General features: G+C 39.1%; 1 protein-coding gene across 1 annotated transcript in view; it reads left to right on the forward strand.

Moving 5' to 3' along the window:
• Nucleotides 1-247: 247 nt before the first annotated feature.
• Tbca (tubulin folding cofactor A) overlaps nucleotides 248-23,697 on the forward strand; it is a 55,860-nt gene continuing 32,410 nt past the window's right edge. The window contains exon 1 of the mRNA XM_048455948.3: nucleotides 248-392. Within this exon, the coding sequence (XP_048311905.2) occupies nucleotides 256-392 (137 nt within the window). The 5' untranslated portion in view covers nucleotides 248-255. The remainder of the gene's footprint in view (nucleotides 393-23,697) is intronic.

The following is a 23,697-nucleotide window of genomic DNA, read 5'->3' on the forward strand; positions in this document are numbered from 1 at the left end:
ATTAAGCTGATAATCATTCCCAATTTCTCAGGAACAGAAAGTTTCTTAACTCAGGTTGCGGAAACTGGAAAAATAAAAGTGCAACCTGTGTTCAAACCAAGTGGACTGTGTAAGGACAGATTAGGTAGGGAGAAACAGGTGGTAGGAGCCCCTGAGAGCCCCTTCAGAATTGGGTACAGCAGACCAGAATTCCAAGGCTCTGGCTAGAAGGCGTGGTGCTGGAGGCCGGGCTCCAGGTTGCGCACGCGCACACCCATGACACCACGCCCACTCCACCGCCGCTTCTGCGCCGGCGCGCCGCGCAGCCCCGCCCCTCCTCCTTGCGGCGCTCTAGGGACCATGGCCGATCCTCGCGTGAGACAGATCAAGATCAAGACAGGCGTGGTGAAGCGGTAAGGAGCGGCCCGGGGCGCTGCGGCCTGTGCCCACTCTTCTTTCCTCACCGCCCTGGAGGTCCGGCGGAGCGTAGGCCCGCGGCCGGGCGCGCCCTTCGGGCCTCGGCGGGCGGGACGCGAGGGGCCGCACATGTCTGGGCCGGCACTGGCTGGGAGCCGCCCTCGTCGCTGGCCCAGCCGCCCTCGGTGCGGGGCTCGGGGCGACCCCGGCGCTGGCTCTGCGGCCCTCTGTGCGGGCCTCGGAGCCTCCCTCGGCTCCCACGGGCCGGGGGGAGGAGGGTGGCCAGCGGCTGGACAGCCTTGGCCTGCGCGGCGGCTCGCTAAACTTGGCTGTAAGGAGGCGGAGTCCACCCTGGCCTGGCCTCAGGTGGCCTTGAGAGCGCTCAAGTTTAAGGGACGCTGAAAGCAGGGCCCTCACCCAGAAGAGACGGTGGGGAACCTTGTGCTCCGACTTGGCCGACTCCCAGACTTCAGGAATTGGGGCGTGAACCTCCGCAAACTTCTTCCCTGCTGCTCGCCGCAGAGCTGTGGGGTGCTGCCTCCCCGGAGTGGGCCAGTCTGGTGCCTTGTTTTCCCGACCGCTAGGACAGACTTCAGTGCTCATTAGAACTAGTTTTGTTCAGATCCATGGCCGATCAAACTGGGAAGCATTCCAAGAGAAAAGCTGCCCAGCCTTCTCCCAGCTCCTACCCAGCTATGAAGCAGGCCATTCTGCAGTGGGAATGAGTAGTTCTTTCCTCTTGGCCCTTCTCTTCGCTGTTTATTGATATTCCCATCAGAGGTAGGACAGGCTGGAAAGGCAAGTCACTTCTTGAGATCCTGCCCCTGAGTTTCAGTACTTCGCACTGTACTTCAGAAGCTTTAATTACAAAGGCAGCTAGGAGATGCCGTGTATGGTAGGGAAATTAATGCACAGCTGGCTGTGAGTGTGGCTGACTTCAAATTTTTATTTTTATAAGTTTTTATTTATTCTTTTTTGTTATTAGAGACAGGGTTTCTATGTGTAGGCCAGGCTGGTCTCGAACTCACAGAGATCCTCCTGCCTCTCTGCCTTCGAAGTGCTGGGATTAAAGGCGTGCATCACCACCGCCTGGCTTGACTTCAAATCCTGATTCTGCCGCTGAGTTTATGTATTCTGCAACATATTACATTGCATCGTGACTTTTTTACTGTATTTGTTAGATAGAGTCTAAATTCCCCCTGGATTCAGTTATTGAAAGAAACGCTGGCTCTGCTGTTTGATACAGTATATGGCAAGTAAATAGAGGGCTGGTGTTGTGGATACATTGTCAACGTTTCGTGAACAGGAGCATGTTTAATGAAGATTACAAAGCCTGAAATGTATCTAAAGTCAAACATACTTTACGTTAGTAGTGGAGCAAGCCAAAGAAACAAGGTTTACAACTCGGATGCTGTGGTAGAGCGTTAGAATTTGCGATAACCGGAGGGGAATATGAGATCTATAACCCCAAATACAAATAATCCACACCATCTCTCAGCCCACAGTTCTGCTGTCTTTAGCTGGGCTTTTTGGCAGTATTATTTACCTTAGCATATTTTTTGTTTGTCAGAAAATAACCAGGGTGTGTAAGGGAATACTTTAAAGTAGATATCATGAAAAATGGTTTATAATGTTTTCCCATTAATTGATACATCCTTGATACTTATCATCTTCGTGGTCTACATACCGTTCTACAAGTTTATTTAGTTTAAGTAGTTATGTCCTTAAAATACATACGCTGGAGAGCTGTCATTTAGGTAAGAACTAAGTTGTGGGGCTTTCAGAGATTTCTCAGATATCTGTACAAACTGCCTAGAAAAAGTTTTGTTTGCAGTCTAACAGGGCGTTACCAAATTTTAATTTTGGTATTCATATTTCAGTAAATCCGTAATTTTTATGAATCTTTTTCATAATTTACCATAATCACAACTTATTTATATAGATTAATGAAAATATGTATCATACACATTTCTTTCATGGTTCTTTTGTTGACATCTTGCTGTAGCATTTCCTCTTGCATACTTTAAAACTAGGACATATACTTTTAAACTCTGAATTTATATTTCTATTTTTGACTTGCTGTATGAAGTCTACATCCATAAATATTACTTCTTTGTTTCCTGAGAACTCATTTTACTGTGATTCTATCTTCTGTGTTAATGATACCGAGTCAGAGTTCTACATTTTATCTCACACAAGGGAGAGCATGGATAAGGCAGGTCAGAAAATAGTTTTTTGGGAAGAATGATCACAGGCCTTCTGTATATGTTTACACTTTTGTAATAAAAAGCATTTAGAAGGTAAGCTGTTTCCCTCTTTAAATTTTGTTTCAAAGACTTCTTAATTAGTTTCATGATTCAAGAATGTTCTTGGTTTTGTGAAAGGGATTCCTGCTCATTAGGTTTGTTATATTCTTTTAAAATTGCATTTATTTTTTCTGTTGGTAGGGAGGCATTTGTGCCACAGCACAGGTGTGAAGGTCAGAGAAAGTTTTCAGTACACTCCCTCTTTCTGCCAGGTGGGACCTGAAGATCAAACTTAAGTGGCCAGACCTGACAGCAAGAAACTCTTTATCTGTTGAGATATCCCATCGGTCCTGGACATTTTGTTTTTTTAGAGATTAGTCTCAAAACCAGCTTCTGTGCCCAACTCTTTCTAAACAGTTGTTCATTTCCTGTAATTCCATTTTTCTTCAGAAGACACAAGCTGTATTGGAAGACGTGGTTAAAAGTCATCATTTATAACCCCAGTTTGTTTTGTTTTTCCTTTGAAAGTTGAGAGCCACTAAAATTTATATTCTAGATTTTTGTCCTAAAGTTCATCTTGGATAGGTTAAGAAAATCTGTTACAGCACTTGTAATTCCGAAGTCTCCAATTTGGGGATTTGGGAAGGAATCTGGACAGGGAGGGTGAGAGTTAAGGGGTATGGAAACAGGTAGTTAAAAAGGTGGTGGCTGGCATCAGGGAGATAATGTAATGACTACGAGATATCTAATTGTCCTGGCAAAATGGAAATCCGTCTAATGGGTGGTAACCTAGCCTGTATTTTAAGTGGAAGTAAAAGTGAGTTTCAGGAGTAGTACTTTAGCTGCTGTCCTAGTTATTGTTCTGTTGCTGTGAAGAGACACCATGGCAGCCTAGAAAAGAAAAATTAGTTGGGACTTTGTTTTACAGTTTCAGAGGGTGCGTCTGTGACCGTCCTGGTGGGAGCTTGGCAGCAGGTGGACTGGAATGGTGCTAGAGCAGTAGCTGAAGGCTTAAATCTTATTCCTAAACTGAAGGCAGAGAGAACCAGAGACTGGGCCTGCTATGGGCTTTTGAAATCTCAAAGCCACCCCCATTGACATGCCCCTCAAATAGCTCCACTGATTAGGGAATTAGCGCACCGCTGGGGGTCCATTCTCATTCAAACCAACACAAGTGGAAAATGCTAAGAGCTTCACAGTGCTGTCATCCAAGAGAAATGTTACTTATACTCTTACAAGTCAGAGGAGAGAACAGGTCACTAGGAGCAGGAAGAGTACTTGCTAAGAGTTAAGAATGTTGGATAGCAGTGAGGCTGACCTGGTCCTGAGCCTCTGATGAAGAGCGCTCCTTAAATAGACCCTCTTAGTTGCAAGGATTTTCCTTTTTAGGATTAATTTCGGCTGTGAGAGTAGACATGTGCACTAGATAGGGGTAATTAAATAACATTTCTCTCAGCAATCCACTTTGTTAACACGTGACTTAGTATAGATTGATCACCCCAATGGGAAAGTCTGAAATTCAAAATGCTTAGAAATCCAAAACTTTTTTTTTTTTTTTTTTGAGTGCTGATGTGACATTGAACATGTTCAGATTTTGGAGCACTTCAGTTTTGGAATTACGGATGCTATTCAACTGCTAAAGTTTATACAAACCTTCCAAAATCTGAAAAACTCTGAAATTTAAAACACATTTGGTCCAGGCATTTCAGTTAAGTTATCCATGGACAGCAGTGGGCATTGTTGGTAGATTTGATCCATGTAGTTACTTTTTGTTATTGTGATAAGCAATACTACCAAAAGCAACTTAAGTAGGACAGGGTTTATTTCATCTTTTAACTTCCAGGTAACAGTCTGACACTGAGGGAAGCCAAGGCAGGAACTGAAGCAGAGAGCACGGTGGGCCGCTGCTTACTGCTCTGCTTTCCAGGGCTTAGGCAGTCTACTTTCATATACAGCCCAGGACCTCTTTTCCAGAAGTGACACTGCTCAGGGCTTCCTGGGCGACTCTAATCTGTCAAGTTGATAAAAAACTAATTAGCACAGTCTGGCTGGCTCTTTTTAAAAGATTTATACTTTCCACTCCCCCATTCCCCCAAATTACTAGATTTACAGGTGTCTGTGATGTGTCACAGATAGTATGGGTACTCCTACAGGGAATGACCAAATAATGTTCCCAGTTTTCTTCCTCAGTGCTGATCTGTCTATTACTATCATCTATCTGGTGTCTGTTCATTGATATATAAGTGGCATCAATTGTCCTAATTTTCTTGGACTGGTGTTTCCTTGTTGACCGAGGTTTTCTGTCCAGCCTGGTCCTACAGCCGATAAGTCCCAAAGAATCACACAGAGAGTCTACATTAGTTATAAACTGATTGGCCCATTAGCTCAGGCTTCTTATTAACTAATTCTTATAACTTATATTAGCCCATAATTCTTGTCTGAGTTAACCACATGGCTTGGTACCTTTTTCAGCAAGACAGTCACATCTTGTTTTCTCTGAGGCTGTGTCATGACTGCAGAGTCAAACTTCCTCTTCCCAGAATTCATGTTGCTCGCCTCTACTTCCTGCCTGGCTATTGGCCAATCAGTATTTATTTGAAATGCAATTGACAGGATACAGACCATTGTCTCACAGCATTTCCTGTGATGTAGAACATTCTGTGTTAAAACTGGAGACATCCCAGATATACTAAGATGATTGGTCATCTTCTGTGTACCTAGCTCCTGTATCTCTATTTTATATATGCTGTAATTTATTTGGAGGCTGTTGGTGGTACAGCTATATACTGTCTACCTGTATACAGCAGGCCTTACTTAATTTAAAATATGTGACATAAATACATATCCTTGCCATAGTAGCTTTTTTTTCTGTATTATTTAGAAAATATTTTCACTAGAGGAGAATTTGGACTTGTTTTCTTGACTCTATGTGTCAAGATGTAGTATTTTAGCTAAGTGACTTTTGTCTACTTTACATTTCTAAGTAGAATTTGTGTTTATAAAATAAATTACTAGACATGTAGTAAATTCAAGAAATTCTAAAAGGAAAAAAATGTTTTAATCCATTTAATTTAAAAAGGTGACTTTTGACTTTAAAGCCAACTTTTAGTAATGCCAGATAAGCTAGCCCACTGGTGAGTGAACTAATTGATTAAAAATACTTTATTAAATATACCTTTTTATAACCATTTTAGATCTGTAATAGCTTAAAATCCAGTGTGAACAAAGAATGTTAAAGTATTAGAAATCTCACTGACATTGCCCCATAGTTTTCCTCTGATTAAATGAAAGTGACACCAGTAGATTAGAATGAGGCTGGGACAATTCACACTGCAATCGTGTTGCCTTAACATTAACAATCTTTTAACACTCTTGTTTAAATGTAGCTGACACACCATAATTACACATCTACAAGCCTTTATTATAGAATTTTACATCAGGAGCCTGTGGGAACATTATATTGATTTTTTTTTTAATAATGTATTGTTCCCAAACTGTGTCATCTTTCCAAGTTTGGATAGACCTACATTTATGGTATAAAAATGTGTTGTCTATATACATGCATAATGTATTACATAGCAGGAACTGGACACAAAATATAAGTAAGACCCTTATTTAGTTTAATATATATTATAGTGGCATAAAGAGTGAAAAGGATCATAGGTAGACAGGAAGGTTTCCTTCCTAAGCTCTGGCTTCTGGTACAGTTCTGTATTAAAGTGAGTGGAAGTGTGACGGGCACAGTGTTGGGAAGGTTGAAGACCGTGTTGTAAGTGACCCTGGAAGCTTTGCTAGCTTCTCTTTCCCTTTACTCTTCTGTATCACACCTCTTTGGTTGGAGTTAAAGTTAACCAGCATGGACAGTGTTTTACTTTAAAATTTATCTAACTTCTTTTGCAAGTTTTGTAATCCGTTCTCCAAAGTCGTAGTCAAAGGCAGTGTCAAAGTGGAATGCAGGTGGTCAGCTCGTCATCTGCTTCTGCCAGCTACTTGGCCAGCAGGAGCTGTGTACCCTGCAGCCATATGTCTCTGCAAGCTGGAAAGGGAAAAGCCAGGGCCACTCATGATCATCATTTTTCCAAATCAGAATATGTTCTGCAAATTGGGTTGGAAAGGGAAGGATTTCTCCCTCTCTCTCTCCCTCTCTCTCTCCCCCCCCCTCATAGGCTTGCTCATCCCCTCCCTTTTTGTATCTGTGCACAGGGTACATGCATAACTATATCTCTATATAGTGCATGTTTTTACTGTGCATGCTATTTGGTAGAAATGTTATATAGATACTTAGATGTGTGACCTTTCTAGTCTAGTTTGTCATTTCTAACAGTACATTTATAGAGCATGATAATGTATTGTTAGGATGCTGTTATGTACCCAGAGAGCTCTGATATTTTTTTCATGATTTTTGTCATGGATGTGGCTGATTCAAAGAGCACTTTATTTAGCAGCCTCTCAGTCTTTGAAACATCTGATACAGTGTTAAAAACATAATAGTACTTAGAGTTCTGTGCAATGAACAAGTGAATGACATTTCCCTTAAGCTTTTGAGCTTGATGTGATCAATAATTGAAAGCCACTGAAACAATGGTATTACTGTATAATAATTGCTCTAGTTATTTCTGCTTGTGGGAGTTAAACAGACAGATCCCCAGATTCCAGTCACCATATATCACATCTGTGACCTTAGGAAAGTTACTCAGCTTTTGAAAGCTCCATATTTCTTAACTGAAAATGGAATTTACAGTAGCATCTTTTTTATGTTGTTACTAAGAAAATAAAGTGTGAATCACTTAGCTCAGATGGCTGATGTGTAGCAAATGATCAGTATATGTTAACTACTGTCCTTGACATCTATCTTGGTGTATGCTGTGGTAACAAAGAAATCTGAGACGAGGCGATTTACAAATAATAGAAATGTGTTTTCACAGGAGACCCAGGCTCTCCTTTTTGACATCAAGGTGGTACTTTGAGTGCTTTGAAAAGAAGGGCAAGGAAAGGCCCAGCCCTATGTGAAACCTCCTTATAGGATTCCTTTACAAAAGAATAACCTTCATCACTTGATCAACTTCTGAAGGTCCCATTTCTTTTTTTTGTTATCAACATATATTGCACAGCTATAGTACACATGCATTAAAACATAGTAAAAATGTGATATTGGAATAAAGATAGGCATGAGCAAATGAAACAAAATAGCAAGTGCAGAAGAAAATTTTATGTATATACAATCAACTGATGTTTGACAAAGGCTTGGTCTACAGAATGGGGAAAGGACCATAGGTTAAACAAATGGCATGGGAAAATTAGCTATACACAGAGAGAATTAAATTGCACCATTCTCTTATACCACACATTAAAAAAAAACTCAAATGGATTAAAGATTTAACTGTCAGACCTCAAATTTTAAAACTCCTAGAAGAAAATATGGGGAAACAGCTTCTTTCTCTCTCCTCGTATGTGCATGTGTGCATACACAAATGTATGAAGATGGGCACACCTATGCGTGCATGTGTGGAGGCCAGAGGTTGACATTAGGTGTCTTCCTCTACTGTGCTCCATCTTATTTTTTGAGAGAGGGTCTCTTACTGAACCTGGAGCTTACCAGGTGGCTGGCCAGTGAGCTCCTAGTGTCTTCTTGGTTCTGCCTCCCTGTTCTGTGGTTACAAAGCACATGTTGTCATGCCTTATTTTCTGTGAGTACTGAGGATCTGAGCTCGGTTTCTCAAGCTTGAGCATCACGTGCTTCTCCCTACTGACCCATGTCCTCAGCCCTAATGGAACACTTTTATAGCATTAGCTTGGGTAATGCTTTCATAAGAATGACTCTAAAACACCAACGAAATCTAAATCAACAAGGGGTACTGTATCAAATTAATCTACGTAGCAAGCAAACAAATGAAAAAGGAAGACAAATTATGGAAGGAGAAATCATTTGCAAATTATTTAGCCAACTAAATGTAAAACAATAGGAGACACTCCTACAACCTAACAGCAAGGAAAACAATGACAGCAGCAACAACAAACTTCCACATTACAAAAGGCGATCTGCAAAGTCCAACATATATATGAAAATGCCCGAAATCACAAGCCATTATTGAAATGCAAATCAAAACAATGCCTCTTACATGGTAGAATGGCAATTATAAAACAAATGAGAAAAAAAAAATCACAGCAGCGAAGCCCAAAGAAGGGAAACATAAAATAACATCAACAACAATGAAAACTAAAATAACAGGAGCTAGCAATAATACTTGCATTGGTGATTTTTTTTTTCAACAGGGATTTTGGAAGGACAAGCGAGCCATTGCAGTAGCATTGCAAGGACACATAAACACCGAGCAGCAGACTTAGGGGTGACTGGCCATGGATCCCAGGACAAACCCAGAACTTGATATTTTTTTAAAATTGTAATAAAATCTTGTTTCTTAGTTACTTGATCAATATCTGGCTGGCCTTGGAGAAAGAAAGAATATAAAATTTACATGTTTAAGTGGTTTTTGGGGCTGTGTGATGGTGTCTTCCCATTAATTGTTGAGGTTTGATTCTCTGGTTCCAAACCCCAGCAAAATCTTTCTCCTTTTAATAGAACAAACACCATCTACCAATGCTATTAACAGCCAAGGCAAAGCCAGTTGTATGTATTCTTTTCTGTACTTAGTTTATTGTAGTGGCAAGTGTTTGCGTGAATTTTAGAGGACATTAGTTTCCAGGACCCATTTGTGGTTTATAAGTGTTAGAAGATATCTGTATACTTCTTTAATTTTTAATTTATTATTGTATATGCACATGTATTTGAGAGGTCAGGACAGCTTTATGAAATCGTTTCTTTCCTTCCACTTTGAGGTCACTAAGCTTCCTTGGTAAGCATGTTTACTTGCCATACCATCTTGTGTTGCAGGGTGAGGGTGTGTTTGTTTGTCCCAGCCACCTGGCTACCTTACACCCGAAATAACCACACAGAAATGTATTAATTAAAACCCTGCTTGGCCTATTAGCTCTAATTTCTTATTGGCTAACTCTTACATTAATTTAACCCATTTCTATTAATCTGTGTATCACCACGTGGCAGTGGCTTACTGGAAAAGATTCGGCACGTCTGTCCCTGGTGGCTCCATGGTGCCTCTCTCACTCTGCTTTCTTCCTCCCAGAATTCAGTTCTGTCTTCTCTGCCTACCTAAGTTCTGCCCTATCAAAAGGCCAAGGCAGTTTCTTTATTCATTAACCAGTAAAAGCAACACATAAACAGAAGGACCTCTTAAACCAATCTTGCACTGTTCCTATAGTTTTAATGCTAGATTATAGTATTGACGGATCCTCCTCAGTGTTTTGTTTTTAACTGAATGCTTTGGTTATTGAGACACTTGCACCAAAGACTTGGGAACAAGCTCCCTCACCCACTGAGCCATCTCATAGGCTTGAAGCAGAATTTTAATTTGGAGTGAATAGCAGTGACTCTTGAGAAATACAGAAAATAGAAAGTTTTAAATTGTTTTTGTTAATTTGAACTATATTATTTAGCAATATTAATAACACAAACCTACCACTTAACATGAGAACAGAAATAAAAACTAATTTTATGTTACTCTCCCACCTGAAATAACTATTTTTAGTCTTATGCTTATTATTACTTTTTGTTTACTATACCTACCATTCATATATTACTAATATATATGTTAAATTCTAGTTAATTTTTACTTGGTAAGAAGGGTATCTTTGGGAACTTCTTTTTCATCATCATCATTATCTTAAATTTTTTATTGATTATTTGGGAATCTCACATGCACCCAGATTACATTCCCCAGTCTTCCACTGTTGGCTCCCCTCCTCTGTGACTTCTGCCTCCCCCAAGGGGAAAACAAGGTCATATTGTGCTGCCCGTATATTCACTGGAGCATGGTTAGATTCCCAGTGGCCAGTACCCTGAGGGGGAGTGAGCCTTTCTCCATCTGCATCCTTTCCAGAAGTCATCTACTGTGGAGAGGTGTGGTGGCCACTGCCACTGCCTGTAGCACAGCAGGACCAGTGTGTGTGTGCGCGCGCGTGCGCGCGCGCGCGCGCACACACACACACATGGCTTCAGGCGGCAGCCCAGACTATGTGCAGCTCTTATAGCTTTGGTGGTAACATGGGCCTTAGTCATCAACCTAAGGCTATATCAGGAACATTAACTGACTCATGGCCCTTAGAGGCTGCATGACCAGGAGCTTCAACATGGCCTGGTATGGTTAAATATGTCATATCCGCTTGGTGCTGAATGCCGCAGTCTGAGGACATCACCAAGGCATCAGGCAGAGGCACAGACTGCATATGTCTACATGGGTCTCAGGTTTCATCAAGGCCTGGGTCAGCAGGGAGCATGAACCACTGATGGCATCATGGGCCTTTGAAGAGGTCCAATGCAGACAGTGAACCTTCCCTGATCTCTGGCCTTTGTTTTTGCCCAGAGTCAGGGAGCTCCTGTGGCTAGGTTCTGGGGCTGAATCTGCATCTGCTTAAGCTCCAGGCTGTTGTACACCATCCACTGACCCTGTTGGGCAACGACAGCAAGTAGAGCTCAGGCCTGTCTCTCATTGTCACTGTCATCACATCTCCAGTTCTATCTACTGCTCTCCAAAGCGCTCTCGCCACTAAGAATTACACAGCTAATTACGAACAGAGTTAGAATCTTAGATTTTACTCAGAATTTAGACCTCTAAGCTTGTGAGTCCAGCAGACTTCCACCCTGATTTTTCTGTTTTATCATTTTGCATGTTTGTGGTTGTGGGGATCAAATGCAAGGATTTTATGCCTGCCAGACAATCAGTAATTATGAACTATATTCCTAGCCTTGAACTTCAGTTTTTAAACAATGCATTGTGATATCCAAATGTTAGTCATTTGATATATTTGAAAATAAATGAGCTATTAGACATTAGTGATCATACTTGGGAGAATTTGCATATGTATTGCTTTAGTTACTATAAGATTCATTTTATCTTTTTCCCTTTGAGGAAATTTTGGAAAGTAATAAGCCAGGCATAGTGGTGGCCTATAATCCCAATTTAGGGAATTTAATTAAAAAAAAAAAGACACATGAACCCAGGAGTTCAAGAGCAGCCTGGGAAACATGAGAACTCATTTCAAAAAATAAGAAAGAACAAAAATCATAAAAACTAATTAGATATGCAGGTATACTGGGCAATCTAAATTGGCTTACTTCTGAATATAATTTGAAAGAAACATGATTGCCAAAGTATCTTTCTGGCCAAATAGAATAGGAAAGCAGCAGATAAAACTTTAAAAGACCAATAGCACCTTGCTAGCACATTGCTAATAAGGACTAATAGGTACTTAAACTGATGGAAGTGATTCAGACAACAACACATTAGCCCCCTACTGTGCCCTGCTTTAAGCTGTTAATAGGCATTAGCCTTTTAGAGAGTGACTAGCACTTTCATATTCTTTTCCTAAGCCTTTGGTACATCAGTGAACTGTGAGAGCTGCTTGCTGGGTCTGCTTCTTATGTCTTTTTATCTCTTATCTCTCCCAGAACACTTGGAAGACTGCTACCTGCTGTAAATTTAGAATCCACGTGCTCTTACTGTCCTTAGTGCCCTTTGAATTAGGTTGACTTTGCATGCTTTTGATTGCTGTAAGTTTTGTGTAGAGGTTACATGAGGAATAAAGCAGATTTGTTTTTCTTTGGTAGAGAGAATGCTGCATGTTATGAAAGTAGTGGTTCTTAGAGTTGACTTTTAAAAAAATTGCTATACTGTGTAGTAAAGCCATAGTTTTTTTTCAGTATTTTTCAGATTTATATATTTTTAAGTAATTGATTTTTCCCAGAAATAAATCAAGTAATTGAAAAATATGGCCTGTGAATATGAATGTATATGAGGAGAGTTTTAAAAATGTAATTTTCTTAAAAAAACTGTAAGTGACCTGTAATGCCAATTCTCTGTGAGTTAGAATACTATCTTGAATTTTTATTTATGTGTACTCTTCTTATAGTACTTTAAAATAGATATTTTATGTTTTCATAATATTTCCAAATACAATGCCAATAGTAACAGAGAATTAGGACCAGCAAGATTCCTCAGCAGGTAAGGGTCTTGTCAAGTCTGACATCCTAAGTTCTATCCCTGGAGCCCATGTGGTCGTGGAAGGAGAGAACAGACTTTCATAAGTTGTCCTCTTACTTTCACTCGGACGCTGTAGCATACATACATACATGCACACACCAAATAATTCTACAAAGTTTAAAACAAAGAGTTAGCTTAATTTTAAAAACAATTATATCTTGAAGAAACTGACTATAAGTAAATGATAAATATGTTGATAATGTGATGATGTGTGAGTTGAATAAATTTAGACTTTACTAAACATTTGGGGGCTTTGATAATTCATTTGTTCTAAGTATTTAAATCTCTTTAGTCTTGTTCCATCCTCTTGGCTGACTTTACTCATATGATACCTGCCCTTACACATCACACCTATGAAAAGTGACCTCTCAAGGACAACGTCCACCTCCCTCCCTAGCTCACACTTCTAGACAGCAGGTGTTTAGAAGACTCTTGTTAAATCACTTCAGAACTGGGCTTTCTTCATTAGCGTTCACATTTGAAACTCCATTCCTTTTTAAGTTTGGCCTGTGAGATTTTCTCTTCTTCAGCCCGTAGAGTTGGCTCCAAGTCTGTTTGCTTCTATAGTTCTCTCATCATGATCATTGTCTTGCACAAACGTGGTTCTTCTTCTCCTTTTACTCAACAGAAACTGCTCTAACGTATGTGTGCAAGGCTTGATATCAAGACTTGATTGCTGGAGATTCCTTTAAGATTGTAATTGGATTTTTCTTTCCTGCTGAATCAGGATGACTAGTGTTGATATCCTATTCGAGCCCACATTGAATATAACCCAGATCAGCTTTCTGAAGCAGGAGGTCTCCTCCATTCTCCACCCATCCTCACTTCCCGCTTCCTGGCCTCTGCTTCCAGGATGAGGAGTTCTGCGCCTAATCTGTGTCTATGATTCAGTGCAACATTGTACAAGAAATGAAGCTCTGTATACAGAATACTTTTCTGATGTTTCTTAATGCATATTCAAAATCAATACACATAGAAAAAAACTCAGCAAAAACCTAAAAATGAAGAAAGTGTTCGTGTGTGCAGATTGTTATTGTGATCACTAAGTTAACAACTGAAAGATAGAATTAGCCATAGTCATAATTTGACTTTTTATTTTTTGAGACAAAGTCTCATGAAAAGATGTGAGATGTAGTCTAGGCTGGTCTGGAACTTGGTATTTAGTGAAGGATGGATGACCTTGAACTTGTGGTTCTCCTTCTGCCTCACAAGAGTTGAGATTCTAGGTCTGTACCACATGTCTGGTTTATGCAGTGGCAGAGTTCAAGTCCAGGACTTTGTGATAACTTTGGCATGCATTCTTCCAAGTGAGTTACATCCCTGGTCCTAGTGTTTGACTCAATTAAGGTAATGATGATTAACGTTGAAGTTAGTATGGAGCTTGAATTTGTTTAAAGTTTTGGTTAAGATTAATCTTTGGATTATAATCAAATATAGAATGTTAGCAGTCACTATTTCATAATAGATATACCCATTAATGTTAAAATAAACTATTTTTCTATATTGAATAATTCAATTCTTCAGTTTAATGGCCTCCTTGGCTACAGTTTTATAATTCAGAAATAACTGAAATAGTAAAGTACATTTTTGTTTGTTTTTAAATAATTTTGAGGTATCCTTTTGTAGACTGGGCTAATTTTAAACCCACAGTGTAACCCAGGCTAACTTTGGAATCTCAGTTACCCTATTGCTGAGCTCTTGTTTGCTGAGATGAGATGTGTGTGCCACCACACCTAGCCCGATGAAATGTGTCTTGTGTAGTGTGGTAGTTTGAATGGAAATGGTTCCATAGGCTCAAGGGAGTGTCATTAGTTAGGAGGTGTGGCCTTGTTGGAGGAAGCTGTCATTGGGGTAGGAGCTCTGAGTCTCAGATGCTTAAGCCAGGCTCAGTGTGGCAGACTTTTCCCACTACTTTCAGATCCGGATGTAGAACTCCTTACTACCTCTTAAGCACCGTGTCTGCCTACATGCCGCCATGCTTCCCACCATGATGACAATGGACTAAACCTCTGAACTGTAAGCCAGTCCCAATTAAATGTTTCCTTTATATGAGTTGTCATGGTCATGGTGTTTCTTCACAGCAATAGAAACCCTCAGACAAGTAGCAAGTTTGAAGTGTGTCTAAAGACTAAAACGCCCTGTTGGGAATGAAATGAGTGGAAATGCTTGTCTCTTTGTATGAAGTGTGCCACTGTGGGAGCAGAGGTAATCAGTCCATTTGAAGACTTCTAAAGTTAATCCCCTCCTCAGCAGCAAGTGTGCAGAAGCTCATCTTTCTTACAGAGTGAAGCTTCTACCACAGCCTGGAAAAATCTGTCTGTCTTCCCAAGGGAAAAATATTTTCCAAGAGAACAATTTTCAACAGTTTGAGTGGGAAAGAAGTGAGATGAGAGCTAGTGCCTCCCCACTGGCTGCTAATGGCACTGCCTATCTAGACTGTGGTGCAGTCCTGGAGCCTGGAGGTTGCTTCAGTGGATTTATTTCAGCAGCTGTTTATTGACCATCTGCTCGTGGAGGACACTGCGAGTGCTGACTGCTGTTCACCAGAGCTTTCTTGTTCAGTTGTTTGCCAGCAGTGACTCTCCAGCCCCCAACGCCAGCACCATTTCTTACTTGATAGGGCATTCATACAGTCTGTTTAACACATAACATGATATGTCCTGTTCTAGTCCATGTCTGTATTTCTGTGAAAACTCAGAATGAATTTTTCCCAATTATGGCTGCAACTGTGAAATCAGTGATTGTTAGCTATGTAGTAAGGCTTTATAGTTAAAACTAAATTTGTGATCCAGAATTAACTTCAGTAGAAAACCAGTATTCGAATTTGCAAATAAGTAAATAAGTAACAATTCTTTGAATTACAGATAAGTAATGTATAACATATCACTTTGAAACCAAGTGATGAGAACAACTCAGAAAAGTTAGTCATGTATCACTTTTATAAATTATCTATTAAATACCCATGTTTTTCACATCTAAATTCTCTCTTCTCACCATCTCCTGCTTCCTTTGTTTTGGCAGCATAAACAGGGATTGGAACAACCGTTCCAACATTAGTAATATATGTTGAGCCTTCATCCATTCTGATTATTTATATAAAATAATTATAGTGAAGAAATTGAGTTTAATTTGCTTAAAGGCTGAAAGTGGTAGAGCCGGGATGAGAGCACTCTTTGAGTGACATGGTATCCTGGATATACCATTTTGTACTCTGACAAATTTGTAAGGGATGGAATTGGTTGTGATGAAGTTATTGGTTGTAGAAAAAAGATTGGAATATTGTGTTTCTAGAAGCCCATTTAGAGAAACACAGAAGTCTTGCGGCTCAGGAGTGAATTTTTTGTGAGCAGAAAGCTGAAGATAGTTGTATAACCTTGGAATCCCAGTATTCAAGAGTCTAAAGCAAGATGTGCAAGAATTCAAGGGCAGCTTGGACTGAGTGCTATGTGTTCCAGAACCGTATAGCAAGACTCTAGTCAAAGGAGGAGAGAAGCTAGATATAGCTAGTTATCAGGCTCACTAACTGTGATGGTGTCTTGAATACCGTCTTCTCAACTCAGTCTAGATTTTCGCACACACGATTTTGGGGGAAAACTTTTCTTAATAGCCCTAACCTAACCCCCATTTAGTATGTGTTTTAGTAAAACAACATGTTTTTCCTAAAGATCAATAATTTACTGAAACAATTGTAACTTGTAGAACACTTTGTAGGTTTTTGTCTTCTATTGTTTAGGCAACTAGGTTTCTAGTTGTGAAAATCTTTTACTGCTTCCTTTTGCTTTTTCTGTGGGTTTCCTCCCTGCTCAAGGAGTCTTTTACTTGCTCCTATGGTTCAAATGAAGGGAAAAAATGAGATGTGACCACATAAAACACAGTTAGCCTCCAGTTTCTATTAACTGTCTATGTGGAGGGACAGTCCTGGGGTGCATCTGGAATTTGAAACACTGAATTTTAAAAGCTCAATGGTATTGAAGATTGGCAGGAAGAGTCAAAAATAACTGTTTTCAGGAGAGCAACATATTTCAAACTGTTTTGATTCAAACCAGAGTAAGAATTATGTTTTCTTCTGTATTGTGACGGAACACTAATGCAGACACATGTGTAAAATTGAAGCAAAATTTGATGGAATGTTTTTTTTCTAGCCGTGGTGCTCTCTGTTATTTCATATGCCAACAGTTCTGTTCTCTTCCTACCAAATAGTGCAAGTCTGCGGCCAGAGGATTGCTGTGAACTTAAGGCCACTCCCGACTACATAATAAGTATAAAGCCAGCCTGAAGGGGATACGTAGTGAATCTCTGTCTCAAAAATAAAACAAACAACAACAACAAGGCAAACAAAGCATTAAAAACCCCTAAAACCAAACAAATAGAGCCAGTTGTGTTGGCAACCCACTAAGTAGATTTCACAAAGGTTCTCACCAAAGGTTGGTGACTGGACTGAAAGTTACCTGGCCAGTTTAACTCAGAAGCCAATCAAGTGGGAGCTAATGGCTAGAGAAGGGTATTACTAAAAGATACTGAATATTTATTGTGTGTGCAGCATTGGATCAGTAAACACCTATAATTATATTCACTCTTGTATTGTATAATTGTCTTCCTGTTTTATGTGGGAACTAGGTTTAGAGAGGCCAGTAACGCACTTAAAATTACATAGATAGCAAAAGTCACACCTAGGATTTGAAGCCATGGAAATTAGGCTTATGACACAATGCCCATATATCTTCTACCAAATCACTTTGTCTCCCAAGTAACATTGCAATGTACGTGTTAAACTTAGAAGAGAATTAGTGACATTTAGCTGCCATTAGAATTTTATAGTGGAAAATAACAATAAAAAGCCCCATTAAATGTGAGTTGAGATCGGCATAAACATTGACAAACAGTTAAATAGTGATAGATTGTATTGGCTTTCCAGAAAGCTTTAAGTCTTCATGCCTCTGCTCATCTACGAGGTGGAGGTAATCTCCTTTAGGCCGAGATATATGGGATTTCCTTGTTGTAAGGTAAATGAAATGTTGAGGGGCTTTACTACTGCACCAGAGCAGGTAATAAGGCAATTAGAACTGTTAAATTGATGAAACACCAGACTGGGATGGATTATATCACATTTTACAAAGAAATGCAGGATTTTACAGCAACTTTTGAGACCTAAAGAGGAAAGATACCTCATTAAAGAGAAGAGAAATTGATAGTTAAACTTAAAGAGCAGATTTATTGGCCTGAGCAATCCTATTTTTAAGCATTGTTGGACCAGCTTTAGAATATTTTATCAGCTTTGTAAATAAGTGGAAAATTATCAGTCTGTGCTGATCATTTAATTTCCTTTGTTAATAAAATAAATTTAAGATATGTTTCTTCCTTTTTTCACTTTTTGAGCTTATGGTAAGTATCATCTAGTTCAACCCTCTTTATAAATAATGAAGCTGAGACCTTCAGACGTGAAGCACCTTCCCCAGATCAGCTGAGATGCTGTCAAGGGTTAGAGTGGAACTGTTGGCCTCCGTTGGTGTCGCTTGCATCTGACCTAAGTAGGAGCATTGATAATTCCCTTATAGATAAACTGGCCTAATGAGTGCTTTTCCCTAAAATTCTTATCACTTAAAATAACTCCATTGCTAATACTTAAGAAATGCGGAGAAAGTCATTCGATAGGCTCTTGTTTCAGCAGGGAATGGGCTGCTTGCTTTTTTCAAGTCACAGCTTGTTTCTGAAGTCTGACACCTATAGTGTGGTGGTGTCTGTGGTGTAGGCATGTGGGAGACTACTAGGCCACATTACCTTTTCCCTATTTTTCACATAAGGTTTTCAGGAATGACTACAATGATGGGAAAATGGTTTACTTAGAAACTTAATTTTTTTTGCTTTATTATTTTTTAAAAAACTTACTAATCAGTAAAAACATCATACACCAAAACTAACCAAATCCAAAATCACTGCATTGCAGTGAACTATATGCAATTAGAATAGTGATTTGGAATGGTAATTGTGGAACTTCATACTAAAATTCACATGTCCATTATCAGATATATTTTATGGACTTATCTACCACCAAACCCAAAATTCTATCTATCCTGATACTCAGCTTTAAAGGAAAACGAAATGCAAGAAAATGGGTCGGCTTAGAATGTATAATGTTGAGAGGCCATAAAATTGAGAAAGAAATAGTATCTCCTGCAGAGTTCAGCATATATATGTGTATATATGTATATAAATAAAGGTATATGTGGGTATAGTATAACATAAAGAAAAGAACAAGGAAGGTTAACTATTAGGGGATAAGGAAAGACTGAATGCAGTATGGTATGCAGGTATGGATATTAATTATGAAAGAGAGCACAAAACTTTTCTCTAGTTCTAATTCTATGATGTATTTTTAAATTTTATTATTTCCAAGATGGGATATCCCTGTGTAGCTTAGATTGGCCTGGATCTTGCTGTGTTGGTCTTCTAGTCTAGCTAGGAACTTTGAATCCTGCTTCCTCAGCCTTCTGAGGTGGAACTATAGGTGTGAGACACCACACTTACATTTAGTATTCCTTTAGAAAAATTTTGGGGTATTAGTTTCATGTTTTACCAAAAGTCTTTTCTAGGGTCCAGAAACTTAATCTGTATCTATTATGTACATCTTTGTTTAAGCAGGCGCAATTTTGTTATGTCTGTTACTGAATGCTAGGTCTCTAATATTCATCATCTATGTAATTTGAAATATAGTTGCTCAGAATGACTAATAAATAAAACTAATACTTAAGAAAATAAATACCTAATTTTCATGAAAGTGATGGATTGTGTTAGAAAATTCAAGTTAGTTGTAAATGTGAACTAACAGCAGTTGAGTCATAGCAGAGTTAATGGTAGCATTATGTAAAAATTAGGGGTCGTGCTTTGCAAAGAGCATAGGTGTTAAGGATTTGGCAAAGTCATATTAATGACCAGTTCAAGAGTTCAAGAGAATCCAGAAAGGATGATAGATTGTAATTAAAACAGAACCGAGAAGAGCTAGAGTGATGCGCTTTCCTCGCAGGCAGGTGCACTAACAGACGCTAGGCGCGGAGGAGGTGAGCTCCGGAGCACTGTGGACTGAGGCCAGCCTAGGCTACGTAGTCGTACCCTGTCTAAAATCTTAAAGGGATGGGGGAGAAGAAACAGAAGGGGATTGAGATTTGATTGAAAGGAGTGGGTGGAATAGAGCAGATTATGGTATTAAACATGTTTTGTATTCTAGTTTGGCATTTGTCAGTCTGGATAAGAATTGGGCAGCGACACAATTAAGAGCCTAGTGATTGTTTACCTTGTGATCGTTGTGTATCTGTGCAGGATGCCAGCCGAGTTTTTCATACTATGTAAAATCTAGATATATGATCTCACAGGCTGTGAATACCAGTTGCTTACAGAGCATATTTTAATCTAGAGAAGTTCTAAACATAGGAGCCTTCTCATTCACTGCAGAGAAACTCCTGTCTTAGAGGGTAATATTCCAGACCTCCCACTTGGAAGGCAGCTTCCGTTTTTTTCTTCAGGAGTACTTTAAGGTGACTGGGGCTGAAACTCCATTGGTGGAGTGCTTGCTTAGTATCCCTGCAGCCCCAGCACTCGGGAAGGATCAGAAGTTTGAGGTCATCCTCTGCTTCATAGTGAGGCCAGCCTGGCTTACACAAGGCCCTGTCTCAGAAATAACTTTAAGGAGAAAGGATTCTATTAAGTTTCCTTAGTTGCTAACAACATTCTTCAGAAATTTTATCTAGTAATTACTACTTAACTTATAGAAGTTTTTCCTATAAAACCAGAACAGCATTGTTAATTGTCTTCATAACACCATTAAAATAATGTTTTTAGAGACCCTATGTTACCCACATAAATATCTATTTGCCATAAAAATAAGGTTGATAGATTAGACTCTGTAAACATTATAAAATAAAATTTCTCTAAAGAAAGAGCAGAAATGAGGAAAGGGGGTAAGAAAGCAAAGTGGAAAGATAAATAGCAAATTGGAAAAAGTACCATCTAAGATTAATAAAAAAGTAGAATATACACAAAAGAATGCTCAGTATTCCCCATAAAATGGAAGGGGTAAAGAAGAAATTCATATACAATTAAGTAGAACTAAGTAACATGAACTAGTAATAGCACCAATTATGTACTAAATATGGTTGTAAACATTTTGATAGATATAGAATGATAGAAAATAAATAATTTTTGCTTTAGTGGGGGAAATGGGAGTACTAAATGGTTAAGTAACTTTAAAATAGAACCAGAGTTCAAATTTCAACAATCTAATCTAGACTCTAGAGACTATTGTATCTTATGAAGAATCAAACAAATGCAAATAAGGCTACTATATACCTCTACAGTAGGCAGGCATAGTCTGTCTATAGGCATAGCCACACTGCTTGGCCGTATGAAGATTCTCATCTAAGGGAGCTATGCAGTAAGACACTGCTTGAATAAAGCATACTGTATCCACTAAGTAAAACACAAAGGCAGGGTTGTGCAGACTTACAATCTTGGCACCTGGGAGACTAGGGAAGGAGAATTGTTACATTCAAGGCCCTACTTCTCAAATTCTGAGGTATGTAGAAAGCCATTGTCTCAACAACAAACAATAAAAGATCACCATATAGTCACTTAAAATACCTGTTACAGGGCTGTGTTATAGGTTAAGACGGACTTTAAAGGGCCTTTACAACTGGTTGCATGAAACTGTACTTCAGTCACCCTAAAAGAAAGATTGGAGTCGTTTTCCTCATGGTGCACATCTTGGTACATGGTAATACACCTTTACTATGTCCTTTTGTCCATGACGGCTGTAAACTGCTGTCTGGAAATACTAAATGAAGTTCCAGAAATAAATAATTTGTAAGTTTTAAATTGTGTATTATTCAGATCAAATGATGGAATCTTCTAATGTTCTTCTTGTGTTGCCAAGAGGACACAAGCCTTCCCTCTCCAGAGAGTTTGTGCTACATACACACTATCTGCCTCCTACTCAATAGTCATTTCAGTTATCAGTATCACCCGTGTTTGTGTTCGGGCAACACTTATTAATAGTGGTCCTAAAGCCATAGGTAAAAATAGTGACAATTTAGATATATTGAAGAGAAAATGTAAAGTGCTTCTTTTAAGTGAAAAGATAAAAATTCAAAATAAGGAAAGAAAACCCTAAGATCCACATAAAATAAATTTTCTGTTCATAAAGCCATAAAGAAGGGGGAAAAAATCAACAGCAGTTTTGTTATGACAAAGCAATATACATGGCTGAGTAGTGTCCACATATTGTGACGTCACTGGGGGTTGGTTACGGATGGATGGATGGATGGATGGATGGATGGATGGATGGATGGATGGGTGAAAGGTAGATGGATGAGACAGTGGAGAGGTTCCAAGACTTGCACATTTTGGCTCTGCCTTACTGGGAACCACAGGTCACTTGAATTTAAGCCGTTTAAAATATTAGTGCTCCACAGATGGGTCTGTAAGAAGAGATACTGAGTTTATATTAGCATCTGCATGAATTACAGGACCTGTCATGACAAAATCACAGTGTGGCTTAAAAGCCACTCAAATTTAGTCACATGTCTAAAGGCCAAGTCCAAAGTCAGGTGTTAGCAGCTTATGATCCTTTGGACACTTCAGAGAATCTTTGCTTGACTTTTCTAGCCTCTGGTGGTTGCCAGTAATGCTTAAGTTCCTCATCTTGCCTTCTGTGTGGTTGACTTCTTGCATATCTCCTCTTACATTAACAGCAGTTGTTGTATTTAAATATTTCAATGAGGCTTAACCTCATCGTAACTAATTTTATCTCTAACTTAGTGGTAAAGTACTTGTTTAGAATATGAGACCTTGGGTTCAAGCTCCAGTATAGCATGGTAAGAATTCTCCCTTCCTCCGCCCACCCAGTATTAGAAACATTTTTTTAAAAAGTCCCATGCTTTCACGTTTTACCTTTGTTAAAAGAACACATTAGCTGGGCATAGTTTTTCATAGTCTTTAATCTCAACACTAGGGGTAGTGGACAGAAGCAGGTGGATTTGTGAGTTGGAGGACAGCCAGGGCCACACTGAGAAACCTGGTCTTGAAGAAAGAGAGAAAGAGAGAGAGAGAGAGAGAGACCGAGAGAGACCGAGAGAGACCGAGACCGACCATTTTTCTTTATAACAAATAGTAAATCTATTTCACATTATTTCAGCTTAACTATTATGATAGAAAATAACCCAAATACTGCTACCAAAATTAAAGATACGTTAAAATTAAAATATTGCCAGGGAATCTAGGAATAAGGGTTAATCTAAGAGGATAAAATAAAAGCAGCATTTAGTGGACCATAATTAAGGTGAGTGCTAGGTTTATACAGCGGGACTATAGCTGATTAACTGATTTCTACAGAAAAGAATGTGTGAACTTGAAGGAAGGTTGATGATGCAGCCACAGAGTAGGTAAAATTGTATAGCGAGTGAATGCTTTATCTGTTTGTGCTCTGCCAAGGATATGTGCTTTTAAATATACTTTTTATATTTGTAAGATCATATTGTCCCATTTGTATAAATCAGAAATTTTTGAAGTTTACCTTTTAGTATTGTCACTTTGTTTTTTCCTTTCAAAAGGTATGTTTTGTAGACCCCATGCATAATGAAGAAAGCAGTGAACAAGAACAGCAAAGCTTCAGATTCACCTCCTTGGTCCAGGAAAGGCAAAACTCATTTATGAAGGAAGTAGTCTTCTTCCCTGGTTCCATGTTTACCACCCAACTTTCATAAGTGTATCAATCAATTACAGGAGAGCCACTTGGCGTAATGGAAAATACTTTTTCAGTGAGGTATGAGACTTCTCTTTGTATGTGATAAACTTTTTGTTTTCTTATAAGTCATCCTCAGTTATGCTACTCTTCCCATAAGACCTGATTCTTGTAAGCCCAGCAGCCAAGGAAGGAAGGGCTTTCCTGTGAG

This window comes from Myodes glareolus, chromosome 15 (genome assembly GCF_982192425.1).
Source record: "Myodes glareolus chromosome 15, mMyoGla1.1, whole genome shotgun sequence".
Taxonomy (NCBI): domain Eukaryota; kingdom Metazoa; phylum Chordata; class Mammalia; order Rodentia; family Cricetidae; genus Myodes; species Myodes glareolus.